Source organism: Podarcis erhardii (genome assembly GCF_964252035.2).
Source record: "Podarcis erhardii genome assembly, chromosome: 6".
NCBI lineage: Eukaryota > Metazoa > Chordata > Lepidosauria > Squamata > Lacertidae > Podarcis > Podarcis erhardii.
The window spans coordinates 40,270,731-40,293,039 of NC_138510.1; the positions used below are offsets into that span (position 1 = coordinate 40,270,731).

Genomic DNA, 22,309 nt, shown 5'->3' on the forward strand with positions numbered 1-22,309 from the left:
TGATTGTTCTGGTTTGCAAATGTTCTTTTGGAACCTGAACGGCCGACAGGGCTTCCATGGCTTCTGATTGGCTGCAGGAACTTCCTGCAGGAACTTCCTGCAGCCAATCAGAAGCCGTGATTTGTAAGTCGAATGGACTTCCGGAACGAATTCCATTTGACTTCCACGGTATAACTGTAGTTGTGTAACTTTCAGATATGTATGTTATACGTGTTTTATCTCTTTTTAGCTACTGTTGATTTTAACCATCTTCTGCATGTTTTTAAATAATGAGGAAAACTGCTTTGAGGTTTCAAATGAATGAATGAAACAACTGCAGGTGTTTTCTCAGAAAGCCATTTAATAAACGGAACAATTTTACCAGCAGGAATCCTAGCAGGGTGATAAATTTAGGATTAAGATTCTTTTCTTTGCAATTATTGGCTGCATTGGCACATCATGGTGCACAGTAAACCATGGCTTAACATGCACGAGCAAACTAAACCTTGTCCCCACTCACAGTAGGAGGAAACAAATCAAAATCCCTGGGCTAAGAGTTATGCCCAAAATGAAGGATTGATATTTGTCTCACTCCCAAACTACAACCCTTGGTTTGAATGAACTGAATGATGGGATCCTTGTTTGATTCCTCCTGGTGCAAGGAAGGAGCATTCATGCTGAACCATTAAGTATGGCTTGCTGTGACTTGTGACTATGCTCAGCACAAATGAAGGTGAATGTTGACAGAAAATCTGACCCTCAACTTAGCTCTTAAAATGCCAATACAGAGAGCAACAAAACTTCTGCATAGACCATACCTGCTTCCCCCGCGCTGACAGGCCTGAATCCCCACCAATCTTGCTAACCAGGTTGCACTCACTCTCACCATGTCTACAGAGATAGATGGTGCGTGGTTGAACATGGATATTCATAAGGTAATAGACAATTTTACTTTGGATGTAATCTTGGACTCTGTTGACAAGGAAGCGCTGCCCTACGTTGATCACTTTAATGAAAGAACGGTCTCTGGAATTCAGAAAACACCAGAAACATTATCAATATAATAATTCAATACGTATTTTCTTCCGTATGTACATGTTTCACAACCTATAAGTGAATGTATACATATTAAGAGCTGCAGGTAAAGTTGGATCACTGAACTCATTTACAACAGCATATCCACAGGAATCACAAACTGCTGCGTAAATACAGGATACAGTGTGGTGTGAATTCCCCTCAGATGGATTTGGAACTGGCTTAAAATTTATAAGTTTCATCAGAGATCTGCCAGGGCCTTAAAAATAATCCTTTGGAGGCTTTTGTATAACATAGCCCAGCCTGAACCAAGAAACAGGGCTGGCAATGAAAAATACATAAATATGCATGGGGCAGTTGAAAATTCACTGCTCAGCTCAGAAATGATTTTCTGCATATGTGCAGAGAAATACCTACAGGAAATGATGTCAATTATGAGCTGGATAAATTCATTTTCCCAACCAGGTAATTATGAACTTTGGCAACACTGCCACTTACAGTAGCAACAGTGCAACTCTGTGAGCCAAACCAGACATGTTTGCGCTAAGGTGATGAATGCTTAGTCTCTTAAGAGTGTCAGAAGCATGTTTCAGTGAAGCTACAAGGAAAAAAACCACCTTTCTTTACAAAGTGTTTCCAGTTCTCAGTGATGGAGAACTTCAAACATGCAAGGATAGTGCTTAAAATTCTAAAAAGCAGAGGAATCCTAGAACATTCCCGGGAAGCAAGAATGGATATTTGTATAAGAGATTGCTGTTTCTGCTACTATGAAGAGTGTTTTCGCATGTTCTAAACAAGTGTGGGGAAAAAGGAAGTCAACTCATTTGAACTTCCTCTCCCCTTGTTGGTTTGGAACATCTGAATTTCTGATATCTCATACAATATCCTTGTGGAAATGCTGAATTGTCACATGTAGTTCACTTCTTGGCTTCATTTCCACCCTGAACACATACAACAACTTGAAAATCTCCCGACTCCTTTGTCCTGCCTCTTACTTGTCATAATTAACTGGATCAAGAGGCTGATAGGTGACTTTATAGCATTCTATTCGCTTTAGGAAATCATCCATCACATTCTCTCGGTTTCTCTCTGGGTAGTCAGGGCTGGAAACCTTCACTTCCTGATCAACAAAGAAAGTTGTTTCAAAAGTTAAGCAAACTTTATACATAAAAAGAAAAGAAAAAACACTAGTGAAACAAGTGTCTGACTGGCTGCTCCTGAAGCAGCATGGCTCCAACACACATGATCCCTAAGCTTCCAAACAAAAAGATACTGTTTAAACGTCTGTCTTATCCTGGCACAGAAACAAAGGACAATACTAAATGAATAGTGCATTATTTGCTTTGGGAATAGATAGACTGGGCTGCCCTTTCTATTACCTTTCAATGCATGCTGTTTGCAAGCTTGTGCCAAAAATATGTTCCAAGGTCAATAATTTGATGACTTAATTTTAGCTTCCAAAGTCTTACATAACTTATGTAAATACATCCATTAGCCTTAAGTTACCATACCCAAACAAGCACTATTTTCTTCAAGCTCTGCATATAAGGAAGTAGCCATTGCCAAAAGCTATTACTTACACACCCCCATCCACACACCCTATTGGAGTAAAATTATGGAGGGGGGAAATATATGATACATATAAACTTGATAAAATTACTTATAATAGAAATAAGCAAACCCAATGATCACTAAGATGTTCTGGATTTATTTACTCACAAAGCCCGGAAATTATTAAAAAAGTGTCTTATATGGGGTGAAACCACAATTCCACTGATCTCAAAGGCCAGGCCAAAAATCCCTCCTCTACATTTGCAGGGTCATTTCTCCCAGCTGGGTTTACTTCAGATATTGCAGCCTGGCTGGTGGAAAAATAACCTCATGTGGGGAAATAACCTCAAGTGTTGAACCCCCTTTTCCAGGTGAGGGAAAGGGGTTTCAATATTCTACAACTGCAGATAGCTTTTGTCATTAAAATCACATGCCATTTGAAAATTGGACTGATGAATCTGTAAAGACACACATTATCTTGTGTAACCTGGCATCTAAGCATGACACTAATATGCAGATGTGCTGCAAGCAGGAAGTCTAACTACAGTGCTGAAAGCCAATTTACATGGTTACTCTGGCAAAGACCAGGGTCACCCCATTGTAACAAGTGTACTACATAATGTGTGAAGGGCAATATGTGACCATAAACATATGCAGACACATCAGGGAACTCCAGCCACAGTATAGAGTGGCCCTTTGAGAACTTGAAACAAGAGTCTTGGAACAGACAGTGTTGGCAACAGCACTGTCTAATACTGCAATATAAAAAACAAAACCACTGAATGGCCTTGGACAGCTCTCATCAGGGCTGGCCCAAGACATTTTGGCACCTGAGGCGAACCACAAAATGGCATCCCCCTTCCCACCAGGGAAGAACAAGGGAGAAAATGTAAAAATCTACATCAAGATCTACTGCCCCTATAGATCATGCCACCTGAGATGGTAGCCTCGCTTTACCTCATCGATGAGCCAGCCCCAGCTCTCATTGAGAACTAAGAGGAGCTCTTCAATATGTGCCATTATTTTGTTTGATATTTTTCAAGTGGTGTTCAAACTGGACTGAATCCAGATTCAACCCTCAAGACCAGATTTCTAGGGAGCTGCAGGGGGAAGGAGAAACCTGTGAAAATTGCTGCCTACACCCTTTTCCCTGGTGGAAGCATTCCCCTGAACAGAGTTCCTCTCACAGGAAGTCTACATCCAATCGGTAGTATGCCTTTTCTGTGATGAATATCCACATAACACCGCCAAACAGGAAGAACAAATGATGCAGGAAATGTGGAGCTGGTCTAAAACATCACAAAATGGTGGTCTCTCTCTAGCAACTGAACTAATGCTAGTTAAGTATTCTGCAATGAAGAAATTCTAAGTAGGCCAACCTCTGGAATATGTCAAATACTCACCAATATATTGGCAGCAATGACCTCTGGATCATCGCAGACAGACTCCACAAAAAACACCTGCACACGGGTTGGAGGAGGAAAGATGCTTATTAAATTGCAGGTCCTCTACAGGCTGCAGCCCCCTCAGCCTAATTTCAAAAGGCCTTGGTATGCAATCAGTTCACACCACCCACTGGAATTCTCTGCCACTAGCAGGCAGATCACTGGGTAGAGAGGAAGGTTGGGGAGAGAAAAGGGAGGGTCAGAAAGAGAGGCAGAAAAGAAGGTAGCAGAAAAGGAGAGGCAGAGGGAGGAAGCGAAATAAACAATGAAAGAGAGAAGGAAAGAGAAATGGGGTGGTTCAGCCACTTTTGCTCTGGCTTTGCCTGATATGGGCCCACCACCTGAATGGGTTTTTACTTTCATTTAGATTTTGTATCTACAGCTGTCATCAGGCCCCTAAAATTTCTACTTCAGTAATAATAATTTAATGATCAGTAAGTCCTAATTTAGAAATTTGATAATTCCTTCCCAATTAAAAAGAATCCAAAATGAGAGGTAACCTGCTCTGAGAACTTATTATACACCCCCCCACCTGCACCCACCCCTGCTCTAGCACACAATGATAGACAAGCTCATTTTTTACTTTGAACTGGAAACAAGCTTGTAATGAAGTCATCACCTTAAAAGAATTTTCTTTAGCAAAGGTCAAAATCATGTCCCGCCTCTCCCGAGTTGTGTTAGTTGCATCAAAGACCTTAAAGAGATAGACAAATGTGCCCATCAAACTTAGGTGTCCACGGAACATTAGAAGAATAGACAGGTTACATACAAATACACACATGCCTAGACAGCTTTAAATCTCAGCTAAACATTTAATAATGGATAGAATTTATGTCCACCTCAGAACAAAACCTCAAAGAACTCCACTAGACTCCACACCTTATTATCTTTAAATAGATAAGCTGGCAGAATCTCACTGCACATATGAAGCAGAACTTCCAGGTCTTAATTACAACTCAAACCACATACTAAAATCTTTATTACATTTTTATCTGCTGCCTCTCCGAGAGCCTAGGGTGGCACAACAAATATAAACAGAGATAAAAACTCAAACTTAGGATAGATTGACATGGGGTAGGGACCCTGCTACCCAAGTAAGTGAGTTTGGAGGGGACGAACGAGGAAGGTTTTTTCGGCTGTGGCTCCAATCTTTGGAACTTCTCACCTCTTGACACCTACAAGTCCAACACACTCCAATCTTTTCAGAAAGCAGTATTTGGAGACAGCCTTAATTATGTATTCAAACATTTGTTTACTGCCTTCATTAAATTTGATGCTACGATGATTCACAACAATAAAGCAATGAACATGTTGACACTGACCACAAATAAAAGCAGCTGATAAAATATCAGAAACTGTGATTAAAATGCCTGGGGGAGTAAAAACATTTTGCCTAGTACCTAAAAGATTATATTGGGGTTGGACAAGTCCCTATGGAGAGGGAAGTTCCATAACTAGGGCAGTCTAGCCAAGAAAAGTCCTCTCTGCAGTTGATACCAACTTCACTTCAATTTATCAGCTTCTGATAGAAGAGGTACTCAGAGAAGGGCAGTAGCAGATGATCTTGGAGTCCAAGCAGGAACATCAGGAAGACCTTTCTGACAGTAAGAGCTGTTCGACAGTGGAATGGACTCCCATGAGAGGTGGCGGATTCTCTTTCCTTGGAGGTTTTTAAGCAGAGGTTGGATGGCAATCTCTCAGGTATGATCTAGTTGAGATTCCTGCATTGCAGGGGATTAGACTAAATGACCCTTGGGATCCCTCCCAACTCTACAATTCTATGATTCTATGTGTCTAAGAGCTTTTTCTTTCTTCTTCTTTGCCCTGACACTTTCCCCATGAAAACCCACTCTTTACTGCTGAAAAGTTCCACAGAAAAACTGACTTCCTGTTTGTTCCAATTCACTGCTAAAGAGCGGATTTTCCTGGAGAGAAAGCGATGAGAAATTACATCCTGTTATTAGATACGAGTAGATGTATGGCTTGTGCCATAAACTCTAATTCATTTAGGGCCCACCTTGAGATCTTGGACATGCCATTAGCCCAGACATACATTGTGAGGCCAATTCTTAATTTCCCCTGTATGTATTTACATGATGGGAGTGGTGTTCTTGTGTCTCGGTCCCGCCTGTAGTGGGTCCCAAACCACCAGCTGAAGGCCAATAATCTTGTGTACACTTACAGCTATCTGGCCAGACTCCTCCATGAGATAAACTTTCACATCTTCAAGGGCCACCAAGGCACATTGTCTGCAAGATAATCAACATCATCATCATCGAGTAGGATGGTTTAAACCAAAGACGACATCAAACCAAACTATAGTGGTACCTCTAGTTATGAACTTAATTCGTTCTGGAGGTCCGTTCTTAACCTGAAACTGTTCTTAACTACAGGCGTGCTTTCACTAATGGGGCCTCTTGCTGCTGCTGTGCTGCCAGCACATGATTTCCTTTCTCATCCTGGGGCAAAGTTCTCAACTCAAAGTAACTCTTCCAGGTTAGTGGAGTTTGTAACCTGAGGTGTTTGTAACTCGAGGTACAACTGTACTGGATGCAGTGAGTCAGTGGAATATGTTATACAGCAATAGCCTTCTCCCTGTTTATTTTATAGTGCAACCCACTGAATCAGATATGGGGGTGGCGAAATGGGATGGGCTGCCCCTGGTACAGTAGGATAGTTTCTTCACATGCCCCCCTCTACCCTACTATTCGGCCCTTCCTTTTATTTATTTCTATCCCATGGGGATAACTTACTAAAAGTTGAATGATATCTTGGCTTTTCTATCTTCAAAGGTTTAAAAATAACATCTCCCTGTGTTTTGAGGTTAATTTTAGTGAATTCCAAAACTAGCAACATAAATACTGAATTATGATTGTTATTATTTAACAGTCACCAATATTTTGAGATGCTGGCATTAACTTACTTTCGAATCCTCATGGCTTCTTCATTATCATGCCTGAAGAAATCATATGACTTGTACGATTGTACTGCTTCACGGCGGTAGACTCCTAAGTTAAATACTTCACAAAATGGAAATTCAGTTGTCAACATTCCATAATAAATAGTGTTACAGTACTAATAGCAGATGGAAATCTGGTATCTAAATGCTAGCCATCGAAATACCACTATTCATTCAGATTTTACCTTCACTCCCCTCCTCATGGGCCTCACTTAAAAAAGGAGATTAAGAAATTAAAAACATGGCATCAATGCATCTGTTTGTGATCTAAGTACAAATATTGCTGTACTACATGAATACCCATAAATGGTTATTTCCATTACTGTACCACATGGTTACAATATCAAGAAATTGCACAAATATTCAACCAGGATAAAGTAATAGGATTTGAAAAACAAGAATCAAAATTACAAAAAGTATTATTACAAAACTCAAATATATATATATATCTCCAAAATGTATAATTTATTATTAGAATGGGAATTAAAGGATGAAGAAGTAAAAGAAGTTATGATTAAATGGGCATGTGATATAGGATATGTAATTCAGCTGGACCAATGGGAGAAATTATGGAAATATGATATTAAATTCATGGCATATTATACAATAAGAGAAAATTTTATGAAAATGGTGTACCAATGGTACTTAACTCTGGTAAAATTGGCTAAAATTTACATATTAAAATCGAATACCTGTTGGAGATGTAAAAAAGAAATAGGAACAATGTTTCACATGTGGTGGGAATGCCGACCTATTAAACAATTCTGGAATGAAATCTATGAAGAACTCAGAAAGATGTTTAAAATATCTTTCAGTAAAAAACCGGAGGCATTCCTTTTAGGTTTAATTACAAATGATATCCCCGAAAATCAAAGGAAAGTATTCCTTTATGCAACAACAGCTGCCAGGATGCTTATAGCTAAAAACTGGAAAGGCAGAAAAATTCCATCAGTGAAAGATTGGCAAATTAAATTTTGTGAATACATAAATCTGGCAAGACTCACAGCTTACATAAGGAGACAATTGAACCAGAAATTATTAAAAGAATGGGGTTGTGCTAAAGAGTATATGAAAAAACATTGTTCTGGAGTAAGTATATTGGTATGTAATGAATGATGCTTTACAGGGTTAAAGAAAAAGAAAAATGGTGTAAAAAAAAAGTACAAAGGTGGAAGTAATCTAATTAGACACAACAATACAGTAAGAGTAATTTTTTTGAGGTCTTAGAACAAAGGAAGGAAGTCAATTTGTGTTTATGTACGTAATGATATGGTTTTTTTTCTGTAGATGTGTAGATGTTCATTTTTGTTTAGTTTAGTTTTGTTTCCTTTGTTTTTTTCCCCTTTTTTTGTATGTTCCGGGTTTTTTTGTTAGTATAGTATTATTTTGGATTCAATGTTTGTAATTTTTGTTATGATTCTGCATTGAAAATAAATAAATAAAAAAAGGTTATTTCCATTTTCCAAATGGGAAAACTGAATCACAAACACTATGCTTATAGAGGCCCACCAACTTGTTTGGGATTCTCAATCACCTAAAGACTCTGGGGATCGCAATAAGAAACTTTTTTCAAAAAATAGAGCTGAAATTAGACTTCTAAAGTACCACCGAAACATATTTCTTTTCCTTGTACTGACACTGCCAAAAAGTAGAATACTGTGATACCATTGTTATTTAGCACTTGTTCAGAACAACTTTTCAATTATAGGAAGAAATAAAAAGATAACCACATCTAGGCATAATCAACCAACCTGAACTGGATTAATGCAAGCTTCTAACTACCAATCAGAAACTATTTATTGTTTTAACTGAGTAATAACTATTATATCTCATGCATAGAAATATAAAAAACCTTTTGTAGGCACTCCAATCCAGTTGAGGTAGCGAGTTAATTTCTTGGACACATAGGTCTTGCCTCTTGCAGGGAGGCCAATCATTACAATCAGAGTAGGGGAATTGGTCATATAAGAGGCCCATGCTGCAAAGAAAGCAAAGACAGAATAGGTGACTTCTACAAGACTGAAAAAGAAAAATGCTGGCAATAAGCCAAAGTTATGACGGCTTCCCACAACTCCTTCTGCCCATATATATGCCATAGACAAGGACACCGTGTTCTGCTCCCATAATCAATCAGCGGACTATGGCATGGTTGTATCAGGTGTTTGCTAACGAAGAAGGCTAACCAAGCAAAAAATAGCCACTGACTATGTGCCTCAAACCGAGTGTGTCACTCAGTTAAAAATATTTTCCAATTAAGCTGTGGGCTTTTCAAGGTTAACAGAAAAATGTCACGATCCCTCTTGAGGACACCAATGGAGCCAGCTTCCTTTCTGAACATGATGAATATAGATCTGAAAAAAATTAAACTAGTCTTTTATTTGCTTTTTGTCTAAGATGCTGAATTTTCTAACATTCATGCTGCCCTCAAATGAACAGGAGCTGCGTAAGATGCTTATCAAGAAATATATTATTTTTCTTCAGTGAAAGAATAGTTTGCAGTTCATGGTAGATACCTGTACATGATTTGTATTCGGTACAGCAATGATCAAAAGCCTAACAAAACAGATGTCTGTGGAACCTGCAGACAAACCTAGATGTCATTATTTTTAAATGCAAACTAAATAGAATTTCTCCCCCAGCTTATGGAAGGACTAGTTTGGGGGTGGCTGCTGTAGCTACTACTCCAAGAAATCCTGGCTCCATTTCAGTCAACACCAACGTTCTCAATTATTGTAGTGGATCCAGGATTAAATTGCATAACTGAACATTTTACCAGTGTGTGGCCATATCCATCTCTGACAGATATCATATGAGAGAAACCTGAAGCTACTTCATTACTGGCTTGCCTGGATCTCTTGAAATAAGGTGGAACCCCTAAGCCTACCAATTTTACTAATGAGATAAATTCTCCTCTCAAATGTAATCTGGCAATAACCTAAACAAAATTCCTTTTTTATCCCAAGGTTAAAGGAAGTAGATTGTAACATAAAAATGGGTACAACCCATTCTGCAAGCCGGGCTGAAATAGATGGAAGTTGCAGATGAAGAAATCTCTATTTTTATGCAACTTGCTTTGTTTTTAGTCGGGCATCAGCAAAAGAAGTTCACTGGGTCTAGTGTCAAAAATAAGGAGACATGTAAATATGAACTAGGTCTGTCTGAGAGAAAGAACAATTTTAATAGCTTATCTCTACAAGAGTTAAATCACATTTTAGCTTCGGTGTGACAGTCCTGAAGGTACAAAACCACAGACAACAACAATTTTCCAGATCAAAATTTTGTGTTGAAGGAATTGGGCAACTTATGCTGAAAACGCAGCCAGGCTTCCTCAAGCTTGGCCCTCCAGATGTTTTTGGCCTACAACTCCCATGATCCCTAGCTAGCAGGACCAGTGGTCAGGGATGATGGGAATTGTACAGTAGTCTCAAAACATCAGGATTGCTGAGTTTGAGGAAGCCTGCTCTACACTGATTGTCTGCTCAAACTGTCAGTCTACCATGACTAAACCCTACTATGGGTCTGTCTGGCCTTAATTTTCAAAGAATAGCATTGTGAGTTGGGTGTCTGTGTGTCAGCCTGGATTATATCCTTGGATTCCTTCCAGACCTGTGACCCTGTATCCAGTGAGGGTTACAATCTAGGAGAGGCTGCTGAACAGGTCATACAAAATTTCTATGTAAGATAATGGCTTTAGCTGGCCACTTAAGTACTCTCATTGGCATGTCAAAGATAATGAACTAGACTGCAATAGCTACAACTAAGTGATGGTGCTGTCCAGGGATAGAGGGTTGGCATTCTCTCCACTCCCCTCATCTGACTGGATGCCACTGTCATTTTAGGATGAAGAACAGTAGTATGGTATGAGAGCGCGCTCTCTCTCTCTCTCTCTCTCTCTCTCTGTGTGTGTGTGTGTGTTTAGCTGGTCCTGGAAGCTAGCTGAATTTTGGGCTTCCCTGGAAGCCTAATGGAGAAGCAAGATATGGTGTGGTGTTAATGCTATATGAGCCCCTCCATCCTATACTCATATTGTATATAAGTGTAAATAAAACCATGTCTCCTAAAGGCACCACAGTCTGCTGACCTTCATTCCAAGGAAATGAAGCCTTGAGTAAAGTGCAGGCACCCCCACAGTCTCTTGCTACTCAGAGATTAGGCTGGTGCATTACAGTAGTATAGGATTCAACCAATAAAGTCAGTCAGTGCCATTTCAAAAAATTGAGGGATAGGGTTCAAGACAGAGTCCAAAAATGTAAATTTAAAAAAAAATTGTCATGTCAGCAAAAACAAATTGTATGCAGGCTACTGTACTAGAACAATGCAACAAACCTAGCTATTACAGGCAGTGCTTTTTTCCTTTAAATATGTTTAGGAGTACTCTCAATTTTGACTCAAGAAAATCACCATTTTATAGTTCAAATAGGGAAAAATAAAAACAGTAAATGAACAAAAGTACAAAGATTCACAAAATGTTTAGGGTATACGTCCCCCCAGAAAAAAAGCACTGATTACAGGAATACTGCAGGGACTACAGTCATACAGCCAGAGAGAAATATTTTGGAATGGGGTGCAGACAAGCAATTTCCTGGTGGTAGAGAGAGACTGGCAGTTGCATGTATATTTTCTGTAATCACAAGACTGCAAGAAGCCCTACCAGTGTAGAAGGAACTGAATGTAAGTTACCCTACTGACCTACTGGACTTCACATTCATTTACTTATTCACCCTCTTCCCAGAGGATCTAAAACAAATAATGAGTTCTAAGAATATAGGTTAAAGGATCCTGGTATTGAGGTTGTTTATTCTTCATTAGCAAACTATCTCATGACTCTGTGACAGTTGTAGGAAGAAACTAGGGTCCTACAGAATACAACTAACCCTTTGGCAGACATTCTAAAAGTATGCAGCTATTCAAAGTGGGGGAAGTGGTAGTAGTTTAGTCACTTTAACAGAAATGACACAAGTAGCCGTGGGCCAGGCTGACAGTAATTTATATAAAATTAATCCCATTATCAATTCCTTTAAAGTATTTCTATTCCAATTTTATTTTTATTCTGCCTTTCACAGAACTTCACATATCAAATTAACATGGTTCTCCCTCTTCTCTTTCCAGAGCTTTTTTTCTCCTCAGAACAACCCCTGTGAAACAGGTGAGGCTAAAAGAAAGCTTGTCGCTATATATAATTTAGCTTGGTCTCATAACATCAAGGGTTGTGCCCCGGGGAATAATTCATCCCTATATTTAGCACTGCGATAAATTTGAAAGTTGGAGCACACCCACCCACACCCACACACCACTTTTGTTTCAGTATTTATATATGTGCTGCCCAGCAAAGCAAAGCATCACAAATACTCACAGCACTTTTTCTCCGAGAATCGCTGATTTGAAGGTCTGTTTTCTTGGTTGCAACCGTTGCTGTTTACCTGCTCTGGTACTGGAGCTGCATCCCCTGACATTGCTACAAGGCACACACTTCCTCTCTTTTGATCGCCAGCCTTCTTCTGGAAAACCAAAGGAGGAGTATTATGAAATGCTCAGCTCTCTGGCAGTAAAAGAACAACATGCACAAACAGCAATCTGTCCCTGATGTTCCTTCCAAGAGGGACTAAAGTGGGGCAGGGAAAAGCGGAAGCTACATTGAAGTTGCTAATCAAGGTCAAGAGATACTCATCGTACTATTTTCAAAGATGGCACAAACCCCATAAAGAAGGAAAGTAGGAAAAGGTCTCATTCTCCCTGAAGAGACCTTTACTACCAGGAAATGGGTATTTGCACTGTATATAATCCTTAGCATCCGTCATTTGACAATTACATCATCATCTTTCTCTTTCTCTCTTTTTTGCAGAATTCCAATTGCTAAAGACCTTTCTAGGCTAGAGGGCATTACAGTGATCAGCCCAAAGCCAGAAGCAACACACACCGGTGATCCCAGACATGTAGCCGCGAATAACTGTTGACGAGGATTTATATCTGGAGTTAGAGCCTTCCTGTCAGTTCAGCAGCTGGAGCCTCAAAATCTCTTGCTCAAGCTCAAAGAGCCTTTCCTCCCGCCGGGCCCAACACACCTGCAGAATTTAGCACGCCGTCGCTGGAGACAGCAAGTCCAGCGTCTTGAGCACAGAACGGGAGCCGGTCCGGCAGCTCCAAAGCAGAAATGCAGATTGAGAAAGAGCCCGCCCCCCGTCCTGCCTGCCCCCACAGGCCAGTGAAGCCAGGGCACTGCAGTGCATCCGAAACCTCAGCAGCAGGTATCCAGGTGCATCCTATTTTACCTTCCAGAGGCCGAGAGGGAAAAGGAGGCCGGCTCTGTGAAGATGCGGAAATGAAAACGGCCAACCGGCAGCGCCGGCTACGAGGTGCGAATTCAGTAAGTGACGCAAAGAAACGCAGAAAGAGGGAAACGGAAAAAAACAGGCAAAAGGAGGGTTATCGTACACTTGCGTATGATCACAAGGGTATTTCTCAAGGGTGGTGGTGTATTTAACGATGTGCATGAAATTACATAAGCCCTGTACATCCATCATATTTCTTGGGTGTTGCATCACACTCAATGCGTGCACACGTTCGCGGACTGAGTTTGAAAAGCAACCCGTCCACGGGGGGACGACAGGTAACCGCGGGCAGGAAACTTATCCAGAGGGCTGGTGGCACTTATAATGGGCCAAATGTAATCCAGCAAACGGTTCGGGGCCCACGCCGCAAACGCATGTGCAAAGAGGCTCCGCGTAGCAGCGGCTCCTGTTACAAAACAATGTGGGGGAAAGGGAGCGCAGAAAGCCGCCGCCGCCGCCGAGACGAGGCATCTTAAGCCTCCGGGCTCAGAGCCTCCTCTACCGCGCATGCGCGTGGAAGGAATGGCGTGGGAGTCGCCTAAGCCGGATGTTTTCAAGCGATCTTTGGCTGGGAGCTCTCCCCCGAATCTGATTGGTTGCCCCGGTGCCGTGCACGTTGGTTCGATGGGAGAAAGGGACCAATAGGAAGTCTGAGGAAGGAGGCGCGAGGGCTGCCGGTAGCCGCCGCCATTTTGCTGTTGGGGGGCTCCGAAACCCGGCAGCCGCCGCCGGGACAACTCTGGAACATCAGGCGGCGAGATGTTGCGGCTGCGCTGTAAAGCCCGGAGCGGCTCCTATCCGCTGCCCGGACTCACGGCGCACTCCCGCCTGCGCGAGCTCCAGGCCGCGATCGCTACCCTCACCGGGGTCCCCGTCAAGGCCCAGCGCCTGCTGCTCGGTTTCCCCCCGCTCGGCCTCGACCTCAGCGACGAGGAGCGGCGCCTCGGGGAGCTCGGCATCCACTCTGGTAGGCCTCTTCAGATGAGAAATTTTTTTGGGGGGGTGTCTTAGCTTCCTCCTGAGAAGCCGGGGGGGGGGTGTCCCTCGAAACTCTTCCTGGCCCTGTACGATGTGTGGCAGTGTGGCCTTCTGTTGTGTAGCTGGACGAAGGGTCAGTTCACGAGTAGCCTTGGGATATGCGTCCTCGCAAAGTGGCATTCAGAGGCATCTTACACCGGAACTGGGAACACAGGGTACTGTAGGTAGGCATCGCAACCAAGTGTTACTGGGCTTATTCTGCTCCGCGAATTTGTCTGTTCCCCTTTTTAAAAGATTCCAAGTTGGTTGCCATCACCACACTTTTCAAAGGTAAGATCCAAGGTGGTGAGCAGATCCAGTTATGTCCAACACTGATTAAAAGCAGCCTGTAATAGTAACATAGGTTGGGATTTTCGTTCAGTTTTTTGGCCAGTTAGAATGGATGTATCTATCCTTCCTCCCCAACCTGGCGCCCTCTTGGGTGTTTCAAGCAGTTCCCTCCAGCCCCAGCCACACGACCAATGGTAAGAGATGATGGAGACATAGTCCAGTAACATCTGGAGGGCACCAGTCATTTCCTTTTCTGCCAGCTGGTAAGGAAGGGACAAGCCTGATTTCAGTTGGTGCAGCTGAATGAGTGTTTTCGCAAATGGTTTTAGAATGCTATCCTGTGTTCCTTGGAAGTGTGTCCCAGAGGCTATAGGATAGAATGGATCTACCCCTTTAGTGTTGGGAAAGGAGACCTGATGTCAGAGTCTCCTTTTCTGTTTCTTCCTCCTTAGGTGTCTTGGCCCAAACACTGTTGGAGCTCCAACATGGTGGGGCAAAAAGGGGGTGTTCTAGGAAGCTGCAAGGATCCAAAGCTATCTATGCCCCCCACAAGTCCACATACAGTGATACCTTGGGTTAAATACTTAATTCGTTCTGGAGGTCCATTCTTAACCTGAAACTGTTCTTAACCTGAAGCACCACTTTAGCTAATGGGGCCTCCTGCTGCCGCCGCGCCGCCAGAGCACGATTTCTGTTCTTGTCCTGAAGCAAAGTTCTTAACCTGAAGCACTATTTCTGGGTTAGCGGAGTCTGTAACCTGAAGCGTATGTAACCTGAGGTACCACTGTACAGGGAGGAGGAAGTTTAGACACACTCCAAAAATTGCCAAAATACGTTGCTTCCCTTTCTTTACTTTTGCTTCTGATTACAACAGGAAACGGATAGAAATGCAGGAGTGCCCTTTCTTCCCCTCTGCTGGGTTTACGTCCTATATATCTTAGAATAAAGCAGTTCAATTGTCTTCCATGTTCTCCTCTTACCTGCCCTCTTTAGTATTGGCAGCTTAAGAGGAATAGTTCTGTCCAGTAATAATATTAGGCTGTCTTCTTAACAAATTGTAGTTATCAAAAGATGAGTGGTGCAACATTTCTTTGGAGGGAAACTACACATTGCAAAATATTTCTGAAGCACAGCATGTATTCAATCACATAACAGGAAATATTGAAACAATGACACAGATGTTTTGACATCCTATAATTGTCTAAAATTGGCTGGGTGTTGGTTGTTACTACCCACTAATTAAATTTCAGATTTTTGCTGTTAGTATTAGTATTGAATATTCTCAGCCTACCCTGATGCACAAGAGGATTAGTGTAGCTTCCCATCTATTTAAAATGGGAAATATGTTCTCTCTCTCTCTTTCTCTTTTTGTGTGTATAAATCTTGTTCAGGAATAGGTTGTAATTCCAAAAACACAATGTGTCATAAAACTCAGTGAGCTGTAGTTCTATATGCACAATAATCCCGTTGACATCTGAAGAAAACATTCAGAAATTGTTGACTGTTAAATTTTAAAGCTGTTTCTAGAAGCCCTACAATGAAATTTTGAGTTTTCTGATTTCTGCATTTAGCCACCAGGAAATCATGCTGGCAGTAAAATCTAAATCTTACCTACATATTCATGACCAGTTTTTATAATGCTTTACCTGAGTATCAGAGTACTTAATATATTTTCTCATTTCAGCCTACAGAATATTATTACTCTATTACATAATGCCGGGGGGGGGGGGATCTGAAAGATTAATTGATGGTCGACTGAGACTCAGTAGGGAGGGACTTGTAGTTCATGCTCTTAATTGCTGCAGTAAACTATACCTTTATTTCTTTGTTCTGTTTTTCTTGACAGGTGATACACTAATAGTTGAAGAAGATGCAGCCAAGCCCAAGACTGAGTCACCCATAGTTACAAAACGGACTGTTCCTAATTCAGTCAGGGAAGCACTCCCTGTGCTTGCTCGGAAGGTTGTTCCAGCAGATAACTCATGTCTCTTTACCAGTATATACTATGTGGTAGAAGGTGGGGTTTATGACCCAGGATGTGCCCCAGAGATGAGAAATCTTATAGCTCAGATAGTAGCAAGTGATCCAGAATCCTATAGTGAGGCAGTACTAGGAAAAACTAACCAGGAATACTGTGAATGGATCAGAAGAGAAGATACATGGGGAGGTGCAATTGAGGTTTCCATTTTGTCTAAATTCTATCAATGTGAAATTTGTGTAGTGGACACTCAGACGGTTAGAATTGATCGTTTTGGGGAAGATGCTGGCTATGCCAAACGGGTTCTTTTAATTTATGATGGTATTCACTATGATCCACTTGAGCGTAAAATTCCCAATTCAGATATTCCACCCCAGACAATTTTTTCAGCATCTGATGACATTGTCCTTGCACAGGCTTTGGAGTTAGCAGATGAAGCCAGAAGAAAAAGACAGTTTACTGACGTAAACCGGTTTACATTGAGATGTATGGTGTGTCAGAAAGGATTAACAGGGCAAGTGGAAGCCAGAGAACATGCCAAGGAGACTGGGCACACCAACTTTGGAGAAGTGTGAATTTTCTGTGGGGTTGGTTATATCTACTACCTCACGGAACAAGAACAAGCCTCCAGGTTTTTAAATAAGCTGTATGTAATCAGATGAATCCATTATAAGCTTGAAAGACCTAAATTTAATTATGGCTGATGCGCACAGGTTTGCTGTGGTTAGTTTGAGAAGTTTACAAGCGTGTATGTGTGTCATTTTCCAACTGGCTTGGAGTGTTCTTTTGCATGTCTAAGAGAACTAGAGACAACTATTGATACCAACTGCTCTTGAAAGAATCTGAACAGCTGATGCAGGAATTCCTCTGTGACACAACTGATTATGCACTCACTACTGTAGCTAGCTAGGCTTGCATATAAGATTTTAGAATCACTGATGGAATAAAAATGTCAGCTTGGTTACAGAGTTTTTGATTATACAGTCTACTGAAGAGTTTAAGTTGGTTTCCATTCAAATTTGGTAAGATTACTTGTGTCTCTCAGCTTTGTTCATGCAAAATGTGTGTATTTGTTTAACTAAAGGCAGATAAGCTACACAGTTGCCTCTTCAATATAGGAATCCCAAACCTGGTTTATTTCAAATCACTGAACAAGCATACCATGTTTGCGTAAGTGAAGCTGTCATGATAAAGGGCTTCAGCTTGGAGGTTTAGTCTTCAGCTGTCTTAGATAGTGAAAAGCTACCAATAAGACCACATTTCCTTAGTACTTAATATATTGGTGCCCATTAATTACATTTTAAACTGTTGTTGCCTGCTTGGAGGCTTTCGAGCATTACGTGCATGGCACGTTCTTCAAAATTACTGAAATTCCAACATTCCAAGCAAGACAAATAAAAGTTTTTTAAAACAACAGATAAATCATATACTCAAGGTGCATTGGGGGGATATTTCATGCCCCCTCCCAAATTGCCACATGTTTATTTGCTTAATGTGGAACTTTTGGGGCCAAATTCCAAGTAACTCTGCCTCTTTTCTGGTTTCTAAATATGGCAGTGCTGGATTTCGCTAACTGCTGATTGTCTCCTCTTGAAACATGTCCAAGAAAGATGAACCTCAAACATGTACCTGCTTTATGATGTGAACTGAGGGGTTAGCATGTTTATATAATCTGTCAATTGGGATTGGTGCTTCTCACCAATAGTGGTAGTTCTTGATCTATATCCAGTACCACAATTTGGCGACTTGCTAGTTATACATTTGTGGTTGCCATTATTAATATGACAGCAAGTGCTCCTATACTGTGATCCAACTCTTATTATATCGCATGGTTAAGTGCCACAGTCTTCCTGCTGCTGAGGCCTTTAAGTGGGTAACGTATCACTGGTTAGTGTAAGCTATTTTGTACATGGGCTCTTGGCGTTGGGTCTTGAAACTGCTTCAGTATTTGGATTGTACCTGGTATCTAAATAACTTTTATCACTTGAATGCTTCTGTCTTCTTTAATTATGAATAATTAATAGTTTGGTTAACATGTACATTTTTTATTTTTAGTAGAATCCAGGTCATTAATAGATTGCAGAACACCCACATTTACCCCTGGGCTAATTTAATTTCAGTTTAAGTTAGAACATTTTTTTTAAGGCAAGGATCTTTTTAAAGGCATTTTTTTAGATCCAGTAGGTACACCTGTTAGGACTAAGAATCTTATTTTCCTATAATTAAAGGCCTGCATATTTATAAAAGTCCCCCAACTCATCCATAGTTAAGTGGGAAAATAAATGTAGCATGAGCCTTGGAGTTGCAAGGAGCCAGTGCTAGCAGCCTACTATGGGTTTACATTATGCTGGGATCAGCCATAAATGCCAATTTCAGCACAGCATAAAGTTGTCCAACATAAGCAGGTTGAGGCTTATTCCATGACAGAGTCAGTGGCATCAATCCCGCTCAGAGTCTAATACAGTGGTGCCTCGCAAGACTAAAAGAATCCGTTCCGCGATTCTCTTCGTCTAGCGGTTTTTTCGTCTTGCGAAGCAAGCCCATTGACAGCTTAGCGGATTAGCGCTATTAGCGGTCTAGCGGCTTTTAGCGATCAGCTGTTAAGCGGCTTATCAGCGGATCAGCTGTTAAGCGGCTTAGCAGCTTAGGAAAAGGGGAAAAAAACCGGGGGGAAACCGCGGGAACTCGCAAGATTTTTTCATCTTGCGAAGCAACCCCATAGAGAAATTCGTTTAGCGAAGCGCCTCCAAAACAGAAAACCCTTTTGTCTAGTGGGTTTTCCGTCTTGCGAGGCGTTCGTCTTGCGGGGCACCACTGTATTTCCCGCCCAGAGTCTAATATTTGATTGGTATTGGAATGAGATTGCAGCTGACATGCACTACTGACGTGTTGCACTATGATGTTGACATGGCTGTTTGTGCTTTCAGCTGTCTGTGCTGTTGGTTTGGGGTGCTAGACCTTAACATTATGCTTTTACCTTTTGAAGGATTCTTTACATTCGCTACATATGTTTTTTAGCCATTTTGCTATACTTCTACATTATTTCCGTTTGGAAACATTGAAATGTTTGTGCTCATCCAGTTATAGGTGCTCAGGATGGTTGATGAAAACAGATTTGTTCTGGCCAGGTGATGTTAAGTTCCATTTATAGCAAAGGGAAAAGTTAGAATGAAATACTTCCATTGCTTTCAGCAAAGCTTGCACTACAATTCTGTGCATGGCTACTCAGCACGAAGTCTGACTGTGTCTAGTGGTGCTTTACTCCCAGAAAAATGCATAGGGTTACACCCTAGCTCATAACTAACTAGCTGGGTCAGGCTAGTGCAGATACTACATAGAATTGTCCTGTGATATTTTGACAGAAGCCTTAATTGGACAAGTCAAGTACAGTAGGGCTATGCTTCAGGAAGACACTTCCAATTTTTCCTTGGCTGAAGGAAGCAAAGGTGTAAATACAGTCGTACCTCGGAACTTGAACAGAATCCATTCCGTTTGACTTCCAAAACATTCAACTTCCAATGCGCAGCTTCTGATAGGAAGCTCCTGCAGCCAATTGGAAGCCGTGGAAGCCCTGTCGGACATTTGGCTTCCAAAAGAACTTTCGAAAACTGGAACACTCACTTCTGGTTTTCGATCGTTCGGAAGCCGGAATGTTCGACTCCCAAGGCGTTCGGGAGCTGAGGTACAACTGTAATTCCAATTAATGTGTTTTCGGCTTTGCTTGATTGTGTCTTAAGTAGTGCATATGAAGAGTGAAGCCAATGAAACAGATGGATTTTGAATAAGTGATATTGATACTGATGTTGACTTTCAAGTCAGACTGACTAAGAGTGCAGCACACACATACCTAGGAGTGAGTCTAATTGAACTCGTGGGTTTTATTTCTGAGTAGATATGCCTAGCATTGCACTGAGAAACTAATTTAATTTTTTTAAATAGTTTTGTTTTAAGTCTCTTCCAGTAACTTTTTACAAGCCTGTGCATATAGGTCTAAAATGTGTGGAAGAATAGAGAAAATAAATATGTGACGCATTTTACACAAAATACTTGAGCTGGCCGAACACCAGGCCTAAAGCCATGTACTTTGAAGAAGTTTGCATTAAAATCAGTAGGACCTCCAATTGAATGTACCGTATTTTTCGCTCTATAAGACACACCAGACCATAAGACACACCTAGTTTTTGGAAGAGGAAAACAATATTCTGAATCTCAGAAAACAATATTCTGAATCTCAGAAGCCAGAACAGCAAGAAGGATCGCTGCGCAGCGATCCCTCTTGCTGTTCTGGCTTCTGGGATAGCTGTGCAGCCTGTATTCGCTCCATAAGCCGAACACACATTTCCCCTTACTTTTGGGGAGGGAAAAAGTGAGTCTTATAGAGCAAAAAATATGGTATTTGAAATAAGATACAAAAGCTGTGATCTGAAAGTACTGATGTGAGTGAAATTCACTTGAATCCATGTGGTCCTTTAGCTCAGAGTAAATTTATATTCCCGTATTTGTTCACTTAAGGCTCATCCACACTTCTGATTGCCCCAGGAAAACCTGCTGTTTACTGCTGAATCGAAGCAAACATCAGTCAGGTTTTCTGTGGATTAACGTTTGCTTCAACTTAGCACTAAAGAGCGGATTTTCTGGGGGAAAGGGGGGTCGGGCAAAGGCAGAACCTCTTGAGGTGAGCCTTGACTGTCTCAGACTGTTGGTAGACTGTTACTTTGTTCTCACTTTGCCTGGTTGAGAAATTAGTAATGTTCACAACAGTGGTGTGAAGGTGACTTATTGTTTGTATGGACAAAGATTCCCTAGGTCATTAGTTTTGTATATCTTTTCCTAGTAAATGTTAATTTTGGAAGTATATCTCAAGCTACAGTTTTATGGTTTTGCTGTGGTTTTTCAGGAGGCAACGCTTGATAATGGTTAATATTGAACTAGTAGACTTTAACCCCCCTGCAGCCTATCTTTAAAAAAGTGAAAACAAGTGCAAAAGTGTTATTTTGTCTTCCTGAATTTGACCATCAGTATTATGTATGCACATTACGTTTTAATTCTTTTTGATAAAGTATTTTCAAATGTAGATCAGGTTGATTTTGCTGAAACCAGGAGCCATGTACCTTCAAAGGACCATGAAAGATTGATGCATTTGAGGAGCAAAATGTTTGAAATTATACAAACCGCCTTGAAACAGACTTTTTAAACTAAAAGCCTGTTAAATCTCGCTGGCTGTTTTAATCTGAAAGCTCTCCCGTTTCTCTTTAACATCTGGTTATCAAAGTCATGCTGCCTCTGAACATGGAGGTGCCATTTGACTTTTGCCAAATAGCCATTGATAGGCCAAGCCATTTAAGCTAGCAGCCCTTACCGTATGCTTTAGTAGCAAATTCCAGTAGTTGTCTGTTAAGGTTTATTGTACTGAATCAATCACAAATCACCAATGGGTGACCCTGAGTGCTATTATTATGAAATGAGTGGGGGGAAATACCCTCCCAGCTTCCCCCATGCTTTGTAATCTCATAAATCGCTCATGTTTCCCTTTGCCTCTTCTAGACTAGTCCTAAACACTTAAGATTTTCCTTGTAGGGATGATACCCCCATTCCTCCATGCACCAATCAAATAGGACATAAACCTTCCTGCAGGAAATACTGTTCTTCTGTCAGGATGTCCCATTGCCTTCAGAACTACTTTGCACAGAAAACTCAAGTATGCTGGTAAATCCGAGGCCTAGGT

The 22,309-nt window shown here is 41.2% G+C and overlaps 2 protein-coding genes and 2 long non-coding RNA genes across 12 annotated transcripts in view; 2 read left to right on the plus strand and 2 right to left on the minus strand.

The window, feature by feature from the left end:
- PFKFB2 (6-phosphofructo-2-kinase/fructose-2,6-biphosphatase 2) overlaps window positions 1-13,736 on the minus strand; it is a 38,401-nt gene extending 24,665 nt beyond the window's left edge. For 4 of the 9 annotated variants that reach the window (XM_081864948.1, XM_081864946.1, XM_081864949.1 and 1 more), the window contains exons 1-9: window positions 13,239-13,736; window positions 12,323-12,467; window positions 8,822-8,947; window positions 6,934-7,030; window positions 6,193-6,259; window positions 4,630-4,704; window positions 3,969-4,025; window positions 2,010-2,134; window positions 798-1,005 (exon numbers count right to left, since the gene is read on the minus strand). In XM_081864948.1, coding sequence (XP_081721074.1) covers window positions 798-1,005; window positions 2,010-2,134; window positions 3,969-4,025; window positions 4,630-4,704; window positions 6,193-6,259; window positions 6,934-7,030; window positions 8,822-8,947; window positions 12,323-12,467; window positions 13,239-13,508 — 1,170 coding nt within the window. In that variant the 5' untranslated portion in view covers window positions 13,509-13,736. The other 5 variants (XM_081864950.1, XM_081864947.1, XM_081864945.1 and 2 more) reach the window with 3 other exon arrangements.
- Window positions 11,575-12,896, plus strand: LOC309343502. The gene is made up of 3 exons (XR_014157318.1): window positions 11,575-11,640; window positions 12,079-12,115; window positions 12,812-12,896. It is a non-coding gene; the product is annotated as an uncharacterized lncRNA (long non-coding RNA).
- Window positions 13,737-13,976: 240 nt separating the features above from the next.
- Window positions 13,977-17,548, plus strand: YOD1 (YOD1 deubiquitinase). The gene is made up of 2 exons (XM_081865040.1): window positions 13,977-14,265; window positions 16,453-17,548. The coding sequence occupies exons 1-2, from the start codon at window positions 14,058-14,060 to the stop codon at window positions 17,157-17,159; spliced, it is 915 nt and encodes a 304-aa protein (XP_081721166.1). The 5' UTR covers window positions 13,977-14,057; the 3' UTR covers window positions 17,160-17,548.
- Window positions 17,549-19,718: 2,170 nt separating this feature from the next.
- LOC309343485 overlaps window positions 19,719-22,309 on the minus strand; it is a 47,525-nt gene continuing 44,934 nt past the window's right edge. Inside the window, exon 2 of the long non-coding RNA XR_014157298.1 lies at window positions 19,719-21,297. This is a non-coding gene — a long non-coding RNA (uncharacterized lncRNA). The remainder of the gene's footprint in view (window positions 21,298-22,309) is intronic.

Coding starts and splice junctions, on each gene's coding strand:
- YOD1 (XM_081865040.1), top strand. CDS start 14,058: ATGTTGCGGCTGCGCTGTAAAGCCCGGAGCGGCTCCTATCCGCTGCCC. Junction 14,266..16,452: donor GGAGCTCGGCATCCACTCTG/GTAGGCCTCTTC, acceptor TTTTCTTGACAG/GTGATACACTAATAGTTGAA.